Below are 20,445 nucleotides of genomic sequence, written 5' to 3' on the forward strand. Positions count from 1 at the left end.
GGGCTCCATTTCAGACACAAGCAGTTTCTGCTCCCGTCATCATTTCATGGCAGCCCAGGGTTATTCTGAACCTGCAGAGTTCTGATCTTTAGCTTTTAAAACGCTTCTCGTTGACCTCGTTGATTGTGTCTTTACTCCCGGAGCAGAGCTGGCCAAGAAGGAGAAAGAGGAGACCGAGGCGAAAGACGAAGGTGAAGACATCGGCTCGGACGCCCCGTCTCAGGCCTCGTCTGGCCACGGCGTCACAGATCCGGCGCAGAACTCAGACGATTGCGCTCCAGCTGAAAAGTGCGATGATGAATCACCTGACCACACGGCTGCGGACCACCTGACCTGGAACGGTATGAAGACGATGTGACAGAAAAAAGCTTTTTTAACTCCAGATGTGGATAAAAACTCACACACTACCGCGTTAACTTTCTGCAGGGGCAGAGGAGGAAGAGGAGGATGACAAAGTGCCTGAAAATGCCTGATGACGCAAAACTACAAGTCCTCTATTAATCTGACTTTGGCAGATCACCATGGCAACAGGCAGCTCGGTTGCAGTAACCACTAGGGTTTAGACTCTTCTGTGTAAAGAAGCTGACTCAGTGGCCCCTCTGCGGCCCCCAGAGGGCCTCCAGATTATCTGTTTACAAGTGAATGTGGATAAATCATACTTTGGAGTGACCATCTTCCCCCCCCCCATTCAGATCATGGCTTCTTAGCAGCTTCCTGGTTCGTTTTCTGTCAGGCTCAGAGGTAAATTGTCTGGAAAAACCAAAGAGTGTGTGATGGCTGGCGAATCCCAGTTCACGATTACCGCAGACAAAATGTCGTTTATCAGGATGAATGAAACACGAAGCTGTTAAGAAGCAGCCGTGGCGGTGACGTCGGCGGGCGTGTGGTTCTGTTTAGGCGCCGTCAGTGATCCGTGGTGGGAGTGAGGCGTCGCTACTGCTCTGCTCTCTGCTCCAACTTCACATTTTCAGGTATGTCGCATTCACCCAGTCACACCTCCGCGTCCGCGACGGAAGACCTTGCTGTGTTGAGATGCTCGTCGAATCAAAGTAAACAAAGCCGATGTAAGTATGCTGACGCAAACGAGCTTTTAAATTCCTTAAATTACTTTGATATCTTCTTCAGGCCTCGACGTCTGCCAACGTTCGCCACCACTTTACCTGAGTTCCATTTCAATGTTGTGCAGAAACTTTGGTCAATTAAAAAAGTAAATATTGTAACTCAGATCATCCATGTGGCAGGAGGGATCAAATCAAATCAAATCAAGTCTTGCAGCCAATTAGAAGAGGCCTCTGACTGAAGGCTGTGGCTGTACGACAGGCTCATGACAGCAATGCTATGCTCCGATGCTAACAGTTCAACTTCCAGGCAGCAGAGATGATATTTTACAATAACATGTCCTGCATGTCACCATGCTTGTTGAAAAGCACCACTAGTCCACCTCCTTTGCTTTTGCCGCTCCCCTTTAGAGGTCTTTATGGCAGCACGGTCCGACACGGTGAGGTCTGAGGTTTGATAGTTGCGTATTGTGATCAATAGATGTAGTTTTAACTTCCTCATTCGCTTTTTGCTCTGCATCCATAAAGCCTGCTTTTCAACTCCTCTGGGATTTGGTGTGAAATCTGAAACTCAATGTAATTGTAAAAAAAAAAAAATTGTCTCCAATGATCTCCATCTCATATGGCATTGATGAAAATCACAATAGATTAGCAAAATGTGAATAATATTACAAGTGGAGAAGTTTTTGTCATATTGACAAAGCATCTGGGAGAATGTTCATTGGACAGATGAGACAAAATTTGAGTTTTTTCACAGGACATATCGGCTGTTTGTTCATTCACACACACAAAAATGAAGCAGAACTAGAAAAGAGCACAGTCTCTGCTGTCAAACATAGATGAGGCTGGGTAATGTTCTGGGGCTGYTTTGCTTTGCTTCCTCTRAAATCTGTGCAGAATAAAATTAAATCTCAAGGGAGCGTTCTGGAGAGAAATACGCTGCCKAGTGTCTTCCAACACAATAGTGACACAAAACACAGCTAAAATCTCCCAAGAATGGCTAGGAGCAAAACATTGGACTGTTCTGAATTGTCCTTCTACATTCAATAGKACGTCTWKGTGCTRAAATACGCCATCGGGAGAAGACGCCCTTCAAACCTCAGACAGTTTGCCCTGGAATGTGGCAGAATCCCTGTGGACAGGTGCAGAAGCCTCACTGACGCTTACAGAGATTGATTGCAGTTGTTACCTTAAAAAGTTGAGCAGCAGAAATATGAAGTTGCAGGTACCATCATTTTTGTCCAGGCATGTTGCACCGGTCGGCTTTTTAAAACGATTCTGCTGAAACACGATTGAGAAGAAACGTCTGATTTTCAGTGGTTCATTTTCAAGGAATTTTATTTATTACTTTTGTCCGTTTCAAGTCATGTCAGTGAYCTTTGTGGGTTTTTCATTCGTGACCTTTGAAAGTCCAGTTGACCTTGAGCTCAGCAGCTATTTCAGATGRCACGTCTCAGTTTTTGTTTTGTGTTTCATGTCCTAAGATGTTGTTTAATTTCTTCTACCCTTCACATCCTGCTTTCACTTAACCCTTGCATTCCCAAAATTCATTCTCTACTTTATTATCCAGRGTACACGGGGTTACTCTGTCCTCTCTTCTCATATCCATGGTTTCCTCCTGTGTTCCTTTATTTTAAATTGTCTCTCATTCAGATGTTCTTTATATTTTTATTTATGGACTTTCTGCATCTGTCTTAGTCTCAGTCAAATAAAAACTTCTCTGTCATCGGATACTGGTCTGTCTGATTGTGAGCCTCAGTCTGAGTCCTTCGTCCATCGGTCCATGACAACGCGCACTGCCTTAAACGAAGAAGAGGAATGTAAGAGCTGAACAATTTAGGCGACGCTTCAGACATCCATTTATTTTAACAACTCATAAAAATAAATGTGGCTGTTCRACACCATCTTGAATTCAATAGACTCTATCGCCCCTAGGTTCTTATCWTGCGTCTCTCTGGTTAGAGACCCAGCAGTTGTCACAACTCCGTTAGTTCTTCCTGGGATGACACGAAGCGCTTTGTGCTGTCAAAGTAACGCTTGACTCTGGCAACACAGATTGCTGCGAGTCCAGGTGGGGAGCAGAGCAGCAACAGCGAGGTGGTCTGGATTTTACTGCGTTGTGTCTTCTTCATGAGATGTTTTCTACAGCACGGAATGTCTTCTTGTTCTTTAGGACAATGTGTCCATAGCATAATATTATGATCTGTGCCATGCTTGTGTGAACTGYAGAGACGAGCCCTCCACATGGAGACAGATCAGTGGCGGCCCCAGTCATCTGAAAATAAYCAGATTACTCCTTTAAAACAGCAGCTCGTCGTCCGGGCAGTTTCTCTTCTCTGTGTTACCGTTGCAGCTGCTGACTGTGAAAAATGACGGGACCGCCGCAGTATTACCATGGCGAGGAGGTCATTGTTGGTTTCCACATGAATGGCCAAAGAGCCAAGCGCTAAGCCAAGATGACCAACAGTGAAGGCTCTGTAGATGCTCAGATCACTGTGTTTGTTCATGCGATGTTTGCTGTGGTCGTTGTGTTTCCTTGGCTCGTTGTGTTACAGAGCGTGTATGTTGGGATGGGAGGCCGAGCAAGACACACAGAGAAAGAGAGAGAGTGTGTGTGTGTGTCTGCTGTACAGTCATTTATTGTATTAAACATCCTAAACTCTTGCTTCTTTGCTCTGATCTTTTTTTTCTACATTTTTGGTGACCTTCTGCCATCTTTGAGATTGTATCACAGGCATTTCACAAAAAAAATGTAACTAAATATTCCCAAAGATGAGACATAACCTTTTTAAATTACTGTAAACACTTAAATACTTTGGCTGTGATTCTGCATGACAGATACGTTAATGTAAGGGTGTCAAACTCATTTTCGTTTTGGTGTCAGATCAAGATAATAAATGTTCTTAAAGGGCYGGCCATGCCAGAATGTATTGATAAAACCCATTATAAACTGTTAAAATAATAATAAATACCTGTCTCTGAATATTAGAAGTACTACTTAAAATTAAACATCTCATATTGCTCAGTCCCTTCATGATTTTGCGATTTAGTTTAGTTTTTTTGTTTTGTTTTTGCAATTAACTCGTTTTGTGGAACTTGTTTAGAAATAGTTTCAAGGAATTTAGCAATATTTGCATTTATGTATGGCGCTTGTAGTGATTTTGTTAATTGTTGGTGTCGATGATGAACAAATTAATAACGATGTCAAATAAGGCTGAGGCAGCGGTGTCGCAAAAGTACAAAATACTGCCACCTATAGGTGGGAGTTGATAGTCAGTTAAACCCAATGTTTTTTTTTTGTGGAAAATTTGCAATAAACTTACAGTTACGCATTAGCGGGGAAAAAATGCGGAAATCTGTTGATTTTCCGTGATTTTCCACAATCACAGAATAAATAACAGAAAACTGGGTGGATGTTTGATGTAATTTAGTGTCTGGAGTCTCGAGGGCCACACAAAAAGCCACGTCAGGCCAGTTTTGGCCCACGAGCCTCAAGTTTGACATGTATGCTTTAATCCGTCMAGACAGGATCCATTAGGGGAGGATTACAAAAGAAATTCAAACTATTTGGGCCTGATGTACTTCCCTCTCAGGTGCTGGCTCCTAACCGTAACCCCTGACCCTGACCAAAGGTTTAATGCTGGTTGTCTGATCTGACCTTTGTGGACCAGGTGATGTTTTAATCTCATGTTCCTCCTGAATGCTGCTATGATCTTCCTTCCTGCAGCCTTTCACTAAAATATTGAAGCTTTTCAAAATAATTTCTTATGCCTTAAAACAGATGGATGTTTGCAGGTGAACTGGCGGTGACCAAAGGAACGGCCACAGAAACRGCAGCAGGTTTGGGTTCAGAGAAKAATCTTTGGTGCACCCTGAGCTGCTCCAGAAAGTGTTTCCAATGCAACTAAAGGAGATGCTGAAGTGCAATAAACTTTATTTTTACGTTTTAGATGTTAACCTTCATAAAGAAGAAAATAAAAAATGTTTGATATAAAATAATCAAAAAAGCTGCATCTCTAATTTAATAAACCATCATTTAGTCACTGAGCTCATTGCAGCAGTAGATAAAATGACCAACATCTATAGAAAATATTATGAAAAAACCATCTAAAAACTGCATGAGAATGAAGAAAACTGCAGTCTGGAAACTGTTGAATCAAGTTTTATTTCACATGTTTTATAGTTGCAAGCTGAAAATAAATCAGACAGAAACTTTCCAGTTGAATCAAGTTCAGATCAAAAGTCATGAAGCCACAAAGTGGAGCTGGTTTTGAATTTAATCTTCATCGATCCAAAGAGACACAATATCAGCAGTGATGGCGAGATGAAGCTTCATGAAGCGCTGAGGTTTTCCKTCGACTCGTGAGCCGACGCACSGCGGCGTTTCATTCGCTTCCACTGCAACATCGAGTGAACGACGCATGTAACACAGGCACAGTGAAAACAACAAACAACGCCTTAAACTGAATAAACAAACACAAAATGTTTGTGATACTAATACATAAATTCTGATTWTAGACTTAATCTGTTCATATCAAACAATGGAGGAGAGAGGATTGTAACTCCCAAGCCTGTTTGGGATCTTATTTGTTTATAACTTAAAAATAAAAACCTTTGCTGTGCTCAGGCTCACAGGGCACAGATGAAGCGCTTTGTCAGTAGTCAAAGACACATTACAGCTCATTTGATCCTTCACATTTGAAATCATCAGAAATAAGAAGGAAATTAGAATACAGGATCCTCATTGTTGTTTTTGTTAATTTTGACAAGTAATGATTTATTATTACTATGTGTGAACCTTAGGAGAGGGTCTGAGGACTGGAATATTTTAGTAATTGAGTACTCCAGCGATTATTGTTATTAATAGAATCCTGTGGAAAAATACCTCTCTCTCTCAAAACATGGAGTTACGGGAGGAGAAAGGCCGTCATGCCAGTTAATTTAAAAATGCTTACTGGTCCCACAGAAAACGATAAGAACCCAGAAAATCTGACGTTATGCTGCTAGCACTTAGCAACAACTCATAGGGAGACGTGAGAGCGCCAGGTCAAATAATGACCCGGCCAGAACACAGAGGGCTAAATAATAGAACACAGTTTAACAAAGCTTCGAGGCAGGTACATTTTCCTCGAGGAATTTTCATAATTGAGGTACTCGAGTCATTCGAGGAATCAAAAAGGTGCGCAAATTAATTGCAAATGCGCACGCAACAAAATCCTAAAATAAGAAAATGTGACGGGTGAAACAGGAGCGTTTTGCCATGTTTTTTTTTTTTTTTTTTGGATTCACAAACTGGCGAGCCAGTTCTTGAGTCGGTCGTGCGGTACGCCCCGAATACGACGCTTCAAGTTTCACCGCCAGCTCCTGCAACACAAGCCTCGATATGAGCTTCATAAAAATCCTCCTGGGTTACTCGACAAGCGCTCCRAAGCTTCGGCACAGAAAACACATCACTAAATATCAGACACTAGATGACAGTGTCAAGGCAGAAAAAATGCCCAACGAAGGGTAGGACGAAAAGGAATATGTGGAAAATCAGCTGTGACTCAGTGGTTTAGATAAATACGACCAGCTGGGTGAGACTGCAGCAGATATCTGTCCCCAATACAACAACAAGCACACACCAACAGAACGTTTCCCCAAGTGCATATTGTTCAGAACAAAGTGCATTATAATAAGGTGAATCAATGTAGAAGTTATTTAGGACACCCATATGCTATGTATCAGCAATAAAGCAAGCAATAACTATGGAACTAACACAATATGTTTATCTTGTTTGATAACTAAGGTTTATAACTAAGTATATATATATATATATAAAACTAAGATCTGAATGAATAACATATCCTTTTTCCAGCCTGGATCTGTACCATCTGCTCTGATGAGATGGAATCAGCCGACTYACGTCTCCTTAATCAGAACGTTTTGGAAACTTTAAAAAACAGATACGAGAAAATAAACAGGATAAAAAAAATCTTTCATCTCAAAGTTCATCACAGTGAATCTCTCTTAAACTGCCTCTTCAAGCAGGTCATCAGGAGGGTCATCAGGACACAGCGATGCTTCTCTCTTTTCTCCGAGATCACTACGCCCTGCAGAGAGGAGAAAGGAGCAACAGAGGAGATCGGTGAGGGCTTCCAGCCTCTTCATCAGCTGACAGTCACTGATGCAGCTTCACAAAACACTTTGGTGATGTCATTGTCATTAAAACGTCAGCTGACTAATAAACATGGAGGCTGTCCCTGAACACATCTGGATGAAACTAAGGACAGAAAGACAAATGTCCAGCTGTGACGAGTGGACTTCAGCAGAAAGACCACCTGGTGGCTAAATGTAATGACGGTTTGTGAAATAAGAGCCAGTTAGACTGATCTCAGAGCAGTGACAAAGATGAAACTTTATCAGTTTGCTTCTGTTGAACAGAGAGAACAAACAGTCTTAGGTCAGATCTAAGATGATACCACAGATCGAACAATTACGGGCAAGCAGTCTGAAGACATGCTGAAAAACCGGCAGCTGGAATCCTGGAAACAGGAACACAACAAGATTCTATCTCCTTGTCTGGGTGTCCAATCAGGAAGCATGTTGCCATTCAGCATGCAGCTTTACTGGAAACACTACAGCTTCGCGTTGATGCTTTGGACTGGGTTTGGTTCAGTACTRCTGACYGTAGCCGGACTCACTCACAACCATCCACTGACCTTACAGTCTTTACGAGATCCTTCAGCTGCTGAACATCTGACCTCTTCAGTTTGTTCGAAAGCAAGTCCAGTCGTTTCAGATGGGAGGGGTTGRACTTCAGAGCCGAGGCCAGAGAGGCACAGCTGACCTCTGACAGCTTGCAGTTCACCAAACTAAATAAACAACACAAGACGTGAGCTGGAGCCAACCAGAMGCAGGTTAAGACAGCCTAACAGAACCAGTTAAAGATCGCTACTTAATGTCAATGACATCATGCTGCTGCGTTCACAAAGACCCGCTTACTTCAGCTCTTAAAATATCAGCTCCACCAGCGTACGCATCAATACAAGCTCAGCTTCTGCAGCCAAATTATTCAATTTTCACAGAAAATAAACAAATTAGGAGGAATTTCTGAGTAAATGTGAACAAGTGTAGATTAATGCAGATACATTTCAATTATTGCACAGCCACAAAGACATGGCGTCATGCAGAACATTTAATGTAAAACTGATTTTAGGACCTGAAACACAGAGGGACTGAATTAAACATTAGCTCCAAGTCCAGGAACAAATTCAGGAAAAATATTTCCTAGAGCAGAAGACATGACCTTTGTTTTTCAAATTAATTATGCCAAAATATTCACTGAGATATGAAGGGAAATAAGCTTGCACCTGAGTTTTTGTATTTTGCAGTCAGGGCTCTGTAGGAAACCACAGAGCTCTTTGACTCCAGCATCTTTGAGGTGTTTGTTGTAGTTCAGGTTCAGTTCTGTYAGATGGGAGGGGTTGGACTTCAGAGCCGAGGCCAGGGAAGCACAGCTGATCTCTGACAAACTGCAGCTGCTCAGTCTGAGTAAAGAATAAAACACGCGAGCTGAACTCAACAGGATGCAGCTTAAAACTGAAACATGAACAAAGAAATATCCAAGTGTTATTTTTATTGTTCTATCCAAATAAAAAATAACTTTTGACCTTCTCTCTGCAGACGTGGTTAATGCCTGTGAAATTAGTTGGTTGAATATGATATTGGGAAGATGAACTGCTTGTGCTTTATTAAAAACAAAGAAACTTTAGCTGGACCAAGCCAGAGAAGAAGAAGAAAAAAACTTTTCCATGGAGAGCCTCAGTGTGGATCACAAAAATATCAGCCATATGCCTACAAATTTCACATCAGAAAKATCRGCGTTAAACTAAAAATATGGCTTCTGACCTCAATATCTTTATTTTGCAGAAAGGAGTCTGTAGAAAACCACAAAGCTCCTTCACTCCAGCATCTTTCAGGCCGTAGTTGAGGCTCAGGTTCAGTTCTGTCAGGTGGGAGGGGTTGGACCTCAGAGCTGAGACCAGAGAAGCACAGCTGATCTCTGTCAACCCGCAGTCCTGCAGTCTGAAAATAGATTAMAACAAATGASCTGAAGTCAACAAATTGCAGGTTAAAACTGAAATATGAACAAATTAATAAAAAACTTAGAAATAAAATAAATTCACTGACTGCAGAAATCACAGAAACATGATGAACTGATGTCAGGGGAGAATKGGCAGGTTGACAWTATGTATCAAACTATTGTGTGTAAGACAACAATATCTGGACTAAGTTTCTATAGCAACCTGTGGAAGACAGACCKATCATAGGTGTCGGTTCAAATATTAAAGGATTGCTGGCATCGTTACTAAAAACCGTTAAGGACGTCAAAAGAAAACATCTCTGATGTGATGGGTCAAATGGTCATGATCCTCGGGTTTAATTTGTTCTTAATGCCACACACAGACTGGACTGAACCCTGGCCTGCTGCAGGTGAACATTTTGCAGCATTTTATTGAGAGAGTCACCTTCACAGAGGCCCAGATAAGTCTTGGTGCCCTGCTTTGTCRTCTTTGACAGCTTTGAACCTGTGACTGTCATCTCTGCAGGAGGTGGTCAGACATTTAAAGCCAATAGGTTCTGATGCAGCTCCTCTTGAATTATTCACAGAAGTCTTCTTCAATGTTACACCAGAGATCTCCAACACATCACTAACTAGCAACCAGTAGCTTCCAGAGCCTTTTTCAGTAACTCCCCAAGAGGGTAATAACACAAATGGTCAAGAAAACAACATTTGTCCATTGGTGAAATTGGACAAAGATCAAGTYTCACATAAGAAACATCAGCTCTAAACTAAAACATGGCTTCTGACCTCAGTTTTTGTATTTTGCAGACACGAGTACGTAGGAAACCACAGAGCTTCTTCACTCCAGAATCTCTCAGGTCTTTGTTGCCACTCAGGTCCAGTTCTGTCAGATGGGTCGGGTTGGACTTCAGAGCTGAGAACAGAGAAGACCAGCTGGTCTCTGACAAACTGCAGCTCTCCAACCTGAACAAAGAGAATATGTTAGTTAAGCCAACAGGATGCAGGTTAAAACTGAAATATGAACAAAAAACAACACAAAAGTAGAAATTAAATAAATTCACTGCATGTAAAAATTATAGAAACATGATGAACTGATGTCAGAGGAGAATGGGCTGACTGGTATGAGAGTGGGCTGGTTGATGTAGTGTATCTATCGTTAAGTCACCTGTGGTGTGTAAGACAACAATGTCTGGACTAAGTTTCTACAGCAATCATTATTTATCTGCATCCAAATCACTGGAAGCTCATTTTTACTTAAAGCTCCTGAACTGGACGATTARCAATCCAATGTTTTCTGACAGCATGCCTTCTTTATTAGAGATTAACCTGTCCAGGACTAAAGCTAAAGACAAGATCACGATGTTRAGAGGTGGCTGAAGCTACAATAAATGAGAATGCTGAAGAATCGTTGGAGGAATAAGAATATGCCSATAAAAGAGCTTATGGGACAAAAAATGGAGGAGCAATTCTTAAAAGATGATGTGGTGGTGAAGTACCACATCAGGCTTCTATGTTTGGCTGCTATGGTTGGTGCTCTGTCTTCGCTTTTTCCCTGTTTTCCATGGATTGGTTGAAAACGTTAACCTTTCCAGATATCCCTCATAACACTGATGGACCTAAGCATTAATCTTCCAATCCAGCATACTGCACACATTAAGTTACTTGATGACAATAAGTGTTGGAAGACATTGACTTATATTCCTCATTTTTGTTCATCAGTCAAAAGCATTTTAATGTGAGAAGAACTGAAAAATAAAGTTCCAACAGTCTGGAAGTCAGAAATAACAAAAAATAATTAATTTATGAGGTAAAGCATTTTAGAAATAACATTCTGACAACATATTATTTTAAAAGATAATACATCAGAATAAAATTATTAATTACAACAACAAATATTAGTGACTGATTTTATTGGATAAATAGAGAACACAAACCTCAAACTCTTCACTATGCTGGCTGAACTCTCCAGGATTTCACACAGATGCTTCATTCCAGAGTCTTTCAGTTTGCAGAACTGACTTATTTCCAGTTCAGTCAGGTGGAAGGGTTTGGACTGCAGAGCTGAGGCCACAACTTCACATTCAGTCTCTGAGAGCCAACAGCCACCAAGTCTGTGATTAGAGAAGAAATACTAAGTTGTATTTACAATCACACAATCTGTTATAAACACAGAATAAAATATGATAACATGCATGTGGTATGTACATTGTCTCAAAGAAACAAAGGGTTGGATTTGAGAAGAAATCGTTGCTCAAGTCATAATGGTCCAAGTTTCCATAAAACCTAAACAGAGATTTTATAAAAACAGCTAAAGATCCTAAGAGGTGAATCATGTGGAGAGTGAGTGAAGAGGGGTTAGAAGTTTAAAAAATGTCTCTGGATGATTGGGTCTTTCATATAAAACAGAGATTTTCTAGAGTTCTCAGCATTTTCTATTAATTTCAACACAAGAACTGATAAAAGTGGGATAAAAAAAATTCTCTAAATACCAAACGCTGCAACAGTGCTGTCCTGGACGAGCAGAACATTAAGATATTTGAATGGTTGAAACAGTCCAAAGGGTGAAGGAAGATGTTAAAGGCCRAAAAATGCCCAGAAGCAATCTCTTGAAGAATGAAGAAGAAACAGGAGGACAGCAAGGCCGCATCAGCATTCAGACCATGAAAACATCTGGACTCACACAGCCTTCCTGCAGTTTGTCACAGCTGGAACCAGTCTCTGGCGTCCACCTGCTGTTGTGTTGTACTTCTCCGGGTCCAACTCATCCAGAACCTCCTCGGACATCTGCAGCATGTAGGCAAGAGCTGAGCATTGGACCTCTGAGAGTTTCTTCCCTGATTCCAGGAGCTGTTGAATCTCCTTACAAAATGAGAGGTCATTCATCTCCATCAAACAGTAAAAGATGTTGATGCTTCTATCGGGAGAGATATCATCAGTGTTCATCTTCTTCAGATTGTCGGTGATTCTCTGGATCGTTTCTGGGCTGTTCTCTGTCTGACCCATCAGGCCTCCTAGGAGTTTTTGGTTGGGCTCCACAGAGAGGCCATGAAGGAAGCGGACAAACAAGTCCAGGTGGCCATTTTCACTACTGAGAGATTTCTCCATGACTTTCTTCAGGAACTCATCCAGTGAGTAGCCATGGTCTGTTTTCTTGGACAACGTCATGAAAAAAGTCAAGAAGTAAAACAAAGATGAGTGGTCATCTTCTTCCAGGAACATCTTCATTACCTCTGTGTTCCTTGTGGTGAAGCAGTGGAGCATGTAGACTGAAGCCAGAAACTCCTGGATGCTCAGATGAACAAAGGAGTAGACCGAGGTTTTGCCCATCCCAGTCTCCTCTTTAAAGATCTCAGTGAACACTCCTGAGAAAGAAGCGTCTTTGATCTCTATGCCACAATCTTGGAGGTCTGATTTATAGAAGATGAGGTTTCCATTTAGCAGCTGCTCCAAAGCCAGTTTTCCCAGAGACTGAACCATCTTACTGACGTCTGGATCTTGCTCAGCTCCTCCGTCATACTTTTTCTTCTTGATTTTGATCTGAACTACCAAGAACTTGATGTACATCTCAGTAAGGGTCATGGGCAGCTCTCCTCCCTCTTTGTTCTTCAACTCATCCTCCAGAACATCAGCAGTGATCCAGCAGAATACTGGAATGTGGCACATGATGTGAAGGCTTCGGGATGCTGTGATGTGGGATATGATCTTGTTGGCCTTCTCCTCATCATCTCTGAATTTCTTCCTGAAGTACTCCTCCTTCTGTGAGTCGGTGAACCCCCTGACCTCTATGACCATGTCAATAAACTCAGGAGGGATCTGTTTGGCTGCTGCAGGTCGTGTGGTTATCCAGAGGAGAGCAGAGGGAAGCAGTTTTCCCCTAATGAGGTTTGTCAGCAAAACATCAACTGAGGTGGACTCTGTAGCATCAGTCAGGATCTCCTTGTTGTGGAAGTCCAGTGGAATTCGACTTTCATCCAAGCCATCAAAGATTAACAGAACCTGGAACTGTTCAAAGCTACAGACTTCTTTGGTTTTAATAAAGAATTTATGAATTAGTTCCACCAAGCTGAGCCTTTTCTCTTTCAATGTGTTCAGCTCTCTGAAAGTGAATGGAAATATGAACTGGATGTTCTGGTTGGTTTGGTCTGCAGCCCAGTCCAGACTGAACTTCTGTGTTAAGACTGTTTTCCCAATGCCAGCCACTCCCTTTGTCATCACTGTTCTGATTGGTTCGTTTTTTTCAGGTTTGGGTTTAAAGATGTTGTCTAGTTGTATTGTTTTTCCTGGTTTGCTGGTTGCTGTTTCAATCTGTCTGACCTCATGTTCGTTATTAATCTGTCCAGTTCCTCCATCCAAGATGTAGAGCTCTGTGTAGATATCATTTAGAAAGGTTTTCTTTCCAGCTTCTGCAATGCCTTCACGGAGACACTGGAATGTCTTCTTCAGATATTCTTTATGGTCATGTTGACACTGACCAGCAAAATCTGAACAAAGAAGCAAAGATACAAGAGGAAACACTTCAGCAAATTAGGACTCACACTAAATTTATTGTTTTTATGTCAACTTATTTAAACGAGGGGGTCATTGCAACTACAGACCATGAGAATTTAATTCAGACGAAACCTGAGACCGAAAATGGCAAACATGAAAATGAAAAATGTAAAGAGGAAAAATTTTACAACTTTGCCTATTAATAAATGAACTTTAGACCACCATTATGTGGTCTAAAGATCCTGAGCCAGTCTTTACTAAGGATGAAGGGTTTCTTGTCAAGCATCTGACTCTACTCTGGATCAGTTTTGGGCTAAGAAGGATATGAAGTTCTTCTGTCTGTTACTGACCTTCAACTGCAGCTTCAGGACTCAGATCACTGAGCTTCTTCACCAGGTCATTTCTGTTGATCTTTTCCATAATAATTCCCATAACCATTACAGCTCCAGCAAACTGGTATTTCTGCACCATTAGGTCCACGACGTCGCGCCTCTCCGCCCACTCCAACTTGGAGGTTTTGATGGGCACCATTCCATTCCAGGTCTCTTTCTTTAGATGCCATTTGAAGTGACCAAATTCCTCATCAACTATATCATTCAGGATGCCAGCAAGCTTTTCATCCTCGCACATCTCGACCTACAACTTAAATCAGAGGAAAAGATGTTAGAAAATCCCTTGGTTTTTCTTCTAATCAGAGGCCTCCTTCAAAAGTGTACAGCTTTCACACTGAAGTTTGCTGTAGAGAGAAATTCTGAAACTTGCACAAAAAATTTACATGCTATGAAATTGTGTGTAGACATCACCATAGACATGTCAGAGCACATGGATTTGCAGTCAACTGAAGTCTGAGCAGCTGCTCTTGCAGCTCTGCTCTATCATGTCTAGAGCAAATCCGTGTGCTCTTGACATGTCAGAGCCTGACAATAAGAGAACTGATGTGAGCACCAAACGTTTCTCCATCTTCAATTATCTCCATCTTGCTGTACACAGATGMATCAGTTTGTTTGCAACAACAACTGAAGCATCTAATCTGTGCAATGTAAAAAATCTTTGTATAATCTACAGTAAAATTGTGACAGGCTGGTAACCTGTCCATGGTGACTCTGCCTCTCACCTGAAATGTTTCACTGGAGATAGGCAACAGCACCCCTCCCGACCCCACTAGGGACACAGGTGTACAGAAAATGGATGGATGGATGGTAAAATACTAACAGCTGTGGTTGCCAGAATTTTACAGGGATTTACTGTTTTTATACAGTAAAATTCTGGCAACAACAGCTGCCTGTATTTTACTGTAAATTAGAGATGTTTTTTTCACAATATCGTTCTCTGGTTACACTGAGTAAGTAGAAAATATTGAGATTCCTTCCTGCTAATTGTCATTTTCAGAATTGACTAAGGCAGACATTACTAATTTACAGTCCGGAAAATAAAATCTGTGCTGAAAGAAGGTTCAGCAAACTCTTTCTAGGAACTCTAAGTGAAATTACTCTGAAAATGAGTTTCTGGTTTCAGAACATTTTCTCTCAATGATTAACAAAATACATGTATGACCTCAACTTTACGAGCTTTCAAATACTGTGCAGCCCTGACTGAAATAAAGGTTGCTGAATATTTTGGTTGCAAATCACAACACCGTACCGCAGTTTCCTTTCACTTCCCAATTATGCAATACTTTGAGTTTGACTCACAAAAATACCACTGGAAGGTGACAAAATATGATAGATGTTCAAATGGYAAGTACTTTTACATAGCATGATTTAAAAATCAGACCATAAGCCTAGTTTTTGCCAAGGCTGAGTGTTTAGAAAAAATTCCATCATGTTATGCGAGTACAAGTATTTAATAGGGATATTTCTTTAAAAGCCAGTGAAGCCAAATAAATAAATAACCTGTTTATCCAGATCTTATCATGACTGACTCACCTGAAGCCCCTCCCACCCTTCTCACAGCTAATATATCATTTCAATTTGACTAAACTGCAAAAATTGAGTTTCAAAATATTCACTGTGGTCCAAAAAGTTCAAAGAGAATAAACCCTCTCAAGACAAGAGGGAAACAAGAATATGGAGTAAACACTCACCCTGATCCAGATTTTTGGTTCTCCTTCTGCTCTGCTCACAAATGGAGTCTGAGCCAAGCAGACCGGTTTCTCCTGATCTCATAATACCTGACCCACCGACGCCCCCTTCCTACTGAATAGGTGTGTACATATGTGTTGAAACATGTTAGGAATCCTCTCTGATAATCTTTGCTTTACAAAGAAACAAATGTAGATCATCAAGTTCAGATTTAACTTGATATGCACTGCAAAAACACCAAGCCTTACTAAACTTACTTTTTGATTTAGTTTCTAGTGCAAACAGGTGAGTGTACTTGAAATACGACAAAACTAACTTACAAGTAACTTTTCAGAAAGATATAGGAGTTTGTTCTAAGTACGTAATTCATTAATATTGATTTTAAAAAGTGCTAGTTGCACTGGCAGATTATTTCACTTAGAACATGAAAAATATCTTGTTACAAGACTTATAACAAGACATTCTTCATGTTTAAAACACATTTTAGGAGTTTAGTCCATCTACATTGCACCCTAGTTTTACCCAACAACATACAATAAAAACAAGACTAATAATAATAATAGTTGCTGCTCAGTATCAGGGTTTGCTGCAAAGTCAGTGACTCAATGTAATCAGCTGAGTTTTGTSAGATTGAATAAAAAAAACACAAACAAACTTCTTACCAATTGAAATAAGTCATATAAGTCATCATACATCATGGCTATCTCATGGCTTTTGGACTGCAGGGTCACTCTGCAGCTCAGGACTGGCACATTTCAAACAGCGTCACGGCTCAGTAGGCCAGTCAGAGTCCAGTGACTCTTGAAGCGCCTTGTTTGACTGTATACTTGAAGCTGTCTGATCTGATTCAGTTTGAGACWGTACTCCCACAGAGCAAACAGCCTGAAGACAAACATCGTGATGGTTTGCTATTTCTTTTAAATAGTTCTACACTAAAGTGCCAACCGGTGCCAAAGTTGMTGTTTTTKTGTTTTTATTACTTTTGATTTTACTAGTATTAGTTCGCTTGAAGTCAGCTTAGGCATCAACTTACTAAAACTGAACCACTTGACGGTGTGGGACAACTTCCTGGATCCAGTCCAGGGATGAATCACAGTGCAAGTATGGCAGTGGTAGCCATGCGACTAGCAATCAGCAGAACTTTTCAGCACAACACCGGGTGGCACTCCCCCTACAGTCGAGCTCAGTGGATGGCACCTTGAAACTGTAAATATTTTAAATATATTTACAAGTAAATGAATACATGAAAGACACTTATATTGATTTTATCAGGCTGTGGATGACATTTTAATGTAGTGGCATGAAATATATACTTATTTYATATATGTGATGCAGTGTTATTAAATAAAAATAATATATGTAGTCATTTTAATTTTTTTAAAAGGTTTTATTGGCTCTAGTGGCCTTTATTTGATAGTTAGTTGACAGGAAGGTGGGTAATGAGAGAGGGGGAAGACATGCAGCAAGGGTCRCCAGGCCGGGAATCAAACATGCKACAGCCGCGTTGAGGACTGAGGCCTCCATATGTGGGTTGTGCTTAACCCCTGTGCCACCACAGCACATCCATTTGATTATAATTCTAAAATGTGTATTATTTATTATTCTTATGACTTTACCTTTAATAAGTTATAATGCAGACTGGGTTTGTTCCAACATCCATGCATTACTCCAGGACGAACATATGCTGCCATCAAGTGGCAAAATTTGGTAATTACACTTCCATTTTGGAAGTTAAACATTTTGACCTGTAGGTACCAAATTAGATTAAAACAGTTTTAGCTTCCACTATAAGTGTAAAAAAACWAAACAAAAAAATGGTAATATAAATTAAAATAGAGCTTAAATATACCATGTAATATGGAAAATAATCCGTTTTTAGGTGTCAAATAAATTTGATGCATAAGATTTCACATTCATAATAAAAGGGTTAGGGGTTAGGTGTAGGACTAAGGTGTGAATTGAGTTTAGGCCAAGAAGAGCAGAAAACAGCAGGGCAAAACTGTTCTGAACAAGGGTGCTGAAATCTGTATTTAAGCACAACAGTGCAGAACTCCAGTCTGGACTAAGTTTTGCTTAGTAAATACGTTGAAATTACATCTACGAAAAAACATATTAACAGTGACGGCATAGTTATTCTRAAAAAGTAACTTAGTTTGACTACAAGTTACTTTATTAGTTAGGTAATATGCTCAACCGTGATCCAACCGTCCTCTTAGAACTACAGGAGGATCAAACTCTGCTCGTTCTTTTCTAGCTTACAGAAAAATTGCCAAGCCACCAAATAAACACAAGTAAACTGACCAATAAGATTTAGGCTTTTGCCTGCCCACCYCTTCAGACTCACACAGTTTTCTACGTATAAGATGTTTTGACACTAAAGATCTTTTTTTTCTCCACAATTTTAATAGTAAAGAGGGTTAGATAATAAAACATTCAAAAATKTGTCTTTTCTTTTTTCATTTAAAGGAAAATCTTCAGTGGGTACAGCCCTCCAATAACATCCTGCAGGTGTCTGCGCCATCACCTCTTATTTATTTTAAAGGTTTTTATAATTTACAATTTTTATTCTAAATATAAACAAATATTACTTCAAGATAAAAACATTTAATTAAATAATTTTTTGGGCAGTGCTCCCTAATGACAGTGGCTATTTTTAGAACTTGCTCTGCAAGCGACTGACAAGGTCTTCTCGGGTGAGGTGCCCTCGGGAAACGTGTTGATTGTAGAGTTCTGCTACATTCCAAGTCAGTTCCAGTAGTAACAGATCCAAGTTTAATTTATCAAAATGGGAGTCATACTAAGAGAAGAACTAYAGGTTTTAGTYRAAGACTGTGCAATTCCTGCAATTGAAGAATTTATCCACCATATACCAGAAGATTGGGAAAATTTGGCAACAGGACACCAAGATGAAAGCTTCAGAGAGAGGACTAATTAGCTGCTGCACTATTTAACACAGGTCTTTTCAGACGTGGTTTTGGACCCAACTACCACCAATACAAATATGGAGACTTAAAAACCATATTTGGAAACAGCCATGTGAGAATGAAAGAGACARTACGGCTTTTTGTGAAATGGCTGATGTGTAAAGGCATCAGGAAGTCAAAGACATGTTGCTGTCTTTACCTGAAAGACAGAAGAATTAGTTGTTGACAAAATCTGCGCTAAATTTGAGGGACAGTAATTTGAAATCAAGCAGAAATGGCTTCCAAGTCTGAGCCAGAAGGTTTTCAATGACATAACTAAAACCTTGGGCTGCTCTGCTGGATGGTCCCTGGCTTTTATGGAACATCAGTTTGTCGACAACATAATCTTGTCATGTCTTGAAAAAGAAACCAAGAAGCACCAGAAAAAGAGAGGCAGTTTTATTACAAGTTTCTATTCTCATGCTGTTGAAACCTTGACACGCAGTTTCATTAAATGAGGGCCAATAGTGTCATGATCCCTGTTTTTSCTCTGAGTTTTCTTCATTTCCTCCACTTTTAATTGTTTCCCTGTATCGATTCAGCTGTTTTTGTTTTCTTATCTCCCTGTGTGTATTTAAGTTCACCCATGTTTCTTTCTTTTCGTGGGATCCTCTGTTGTGGTCCGTTGTCGACTCCAAGCCAGTCTGAGTTGTACTCATGCACATGGTGTGCGCAAAGTTCTTGTTTTCACTAAAGACGYCCATCTGTCCCTCCATCAATCCCCAAGACGCCACGCTGGAAAAACAGAAAATATTGAAAATTTTCTTTTTTTGGAAAGTGTGTGWGGGGGGAGGGGTGGTGTTTTTTTAACAAGCATCTAAAATACATATTTTTAATCAAAGTGCAAATATCCRAGTGCTCCTAAATGCCTCCGATGTTTGTTTGTCTCGGATTCTYTACAGGTGGTTCTTCCTTCTTCGGTCGTGCCTCACAGGTAAAGCGCTGTTGGCCAAAGATTTTCCAAGTTGTTCAAAAGTGTGTTGATGTAGATTCCATCATAATACAAATATGGCAGAAAAGTAGTTCACATTTTGTTCTCTCCTTTTTTTCCCCTTAGGATGGCTTTAATTAAGCTCCTTAGCAAGAGACCAGACACACCATTTTCAAGGCCTCCCCGATCTACATGTCCTGAAAGTCATGGAAGATAGAGTTGTTTCTTGGAAGTTTAAAGATAGATCAGCAAGGCCACAAACAGTCAAAGAAAACAAGCTAGTTATCATAAGTGACGGAATAAATTTGACAGTTAACAATTTGAAGAATTTTCATCAAAGTTAAAGAAGAGTCCTCGTACGCACTGAGGGGACACACATTATGAGGGTCAGACCCACCTATGTCCTCTTGTCTTTGTTTATCTTTCTCTAATTCTACTGAGATGTTTTGCGTATGCATGTGCAACTCATTGATCCTGTCATACTGAGGCATGACTGTACTTTGATGTTTGAAATCATGTCTTCATTACTTTAACAGGATTGCTTATACATACTTTATATGTCACARTTGTACTACCATACACTGAGATACGAGACATTTCTCAAAGGTTATTGAGAAACATAAAGGAGTGTTGTCTTATTTCTTCATWCTTCATACTTCTGAAATAAAAAAATAAAAAAACTACTGGTGACAAAAACAAGTGAAACAACTTAATTGGAAATCAATGACTACTAGTTGTAAATATGTGATAAAATGTATTCCAACTCTTTTTATTCAGGATGTGCCACACTTTTTAACCTTTCTAAAGGTTTTTTTGCACAATATTATTATTATTATTATAGTCATTTCTATTAACT

General features: G+C 40.2%; 2 protein-coding genes across 2 annotated transcripts in view; one reads left to right on the forward strand and one right to left on the reverse strand.

Annotated features, from left to right (window-relative positions):
* LOC103481532 (calcium/calmodulin-dependent 3',5'-cyclic nucleotide phosphodiesterase 1A) overlaps positions 1–3,722 on the forward strand; it is a 44,226-nt gene extending 40,504 nt beyond the window's left edge. The window contains exons 15-16 of the mRNA XM_008437055.2: positions 147–341; positions 427–3,722. Coding sequence (XP_008435277.1) covers positions 147–341; positions 427–473 — 242 coding nt within the window. The 3' untranslated portion in view covers positions 474–3,722. The remainder of the gene's footprint in view (positions 1–146; positions 342–426) is intronic.
* Positions 3,723–5,204: 1,482 nt separating this feature from the next.
* Positions 5,205–15,727, reverse strand: LOC103481512 (NACHT, LRR and PYD domains-containing protein 3-like). Its single transcript, XM_008437005.1, has 9 exons — positions 15,698–15,727; positions 13,965–14,256; positions 11,807–13,607; positions 11,061–11,237; positions 9,913–10,089; positions 8,949–9,125; positions 8,411–8,587; positions 7,760–7,912; positions 5,205–7,150 (listed from the first exon to the last, which is right to left on the reverse strand). Exons 2-9 carry the CDS (start codon positions 14,242–14,244, stop codon positions 7,144–7,146), a joined length of 2,949 nt encoding a protein of 982 aa, XP_008435227.1. The 5' UTR covers positions 14,245–14,256; positions 15,698–15,727; the 3' UTR covers positions 5,205–7,143.
* Between the last annotated feature and the right edge of the window lie 4,718 nt (positions 15,728–20,445).

This window comes from Poecilia reticulata, linkage group LG2, assembly GCF_000633615.1.
Source record: "Poecilia reticulata strain Guanapo linkage group LG2, Guppy_female_1.0+MT, whole genome shotgun sequence".
NCBI lineage: Eukaryota > Metazoa > Chordata > Actinopteri > Cyprinodontiformes > Poeciliidae > Poecilia > Poecilia reticulata.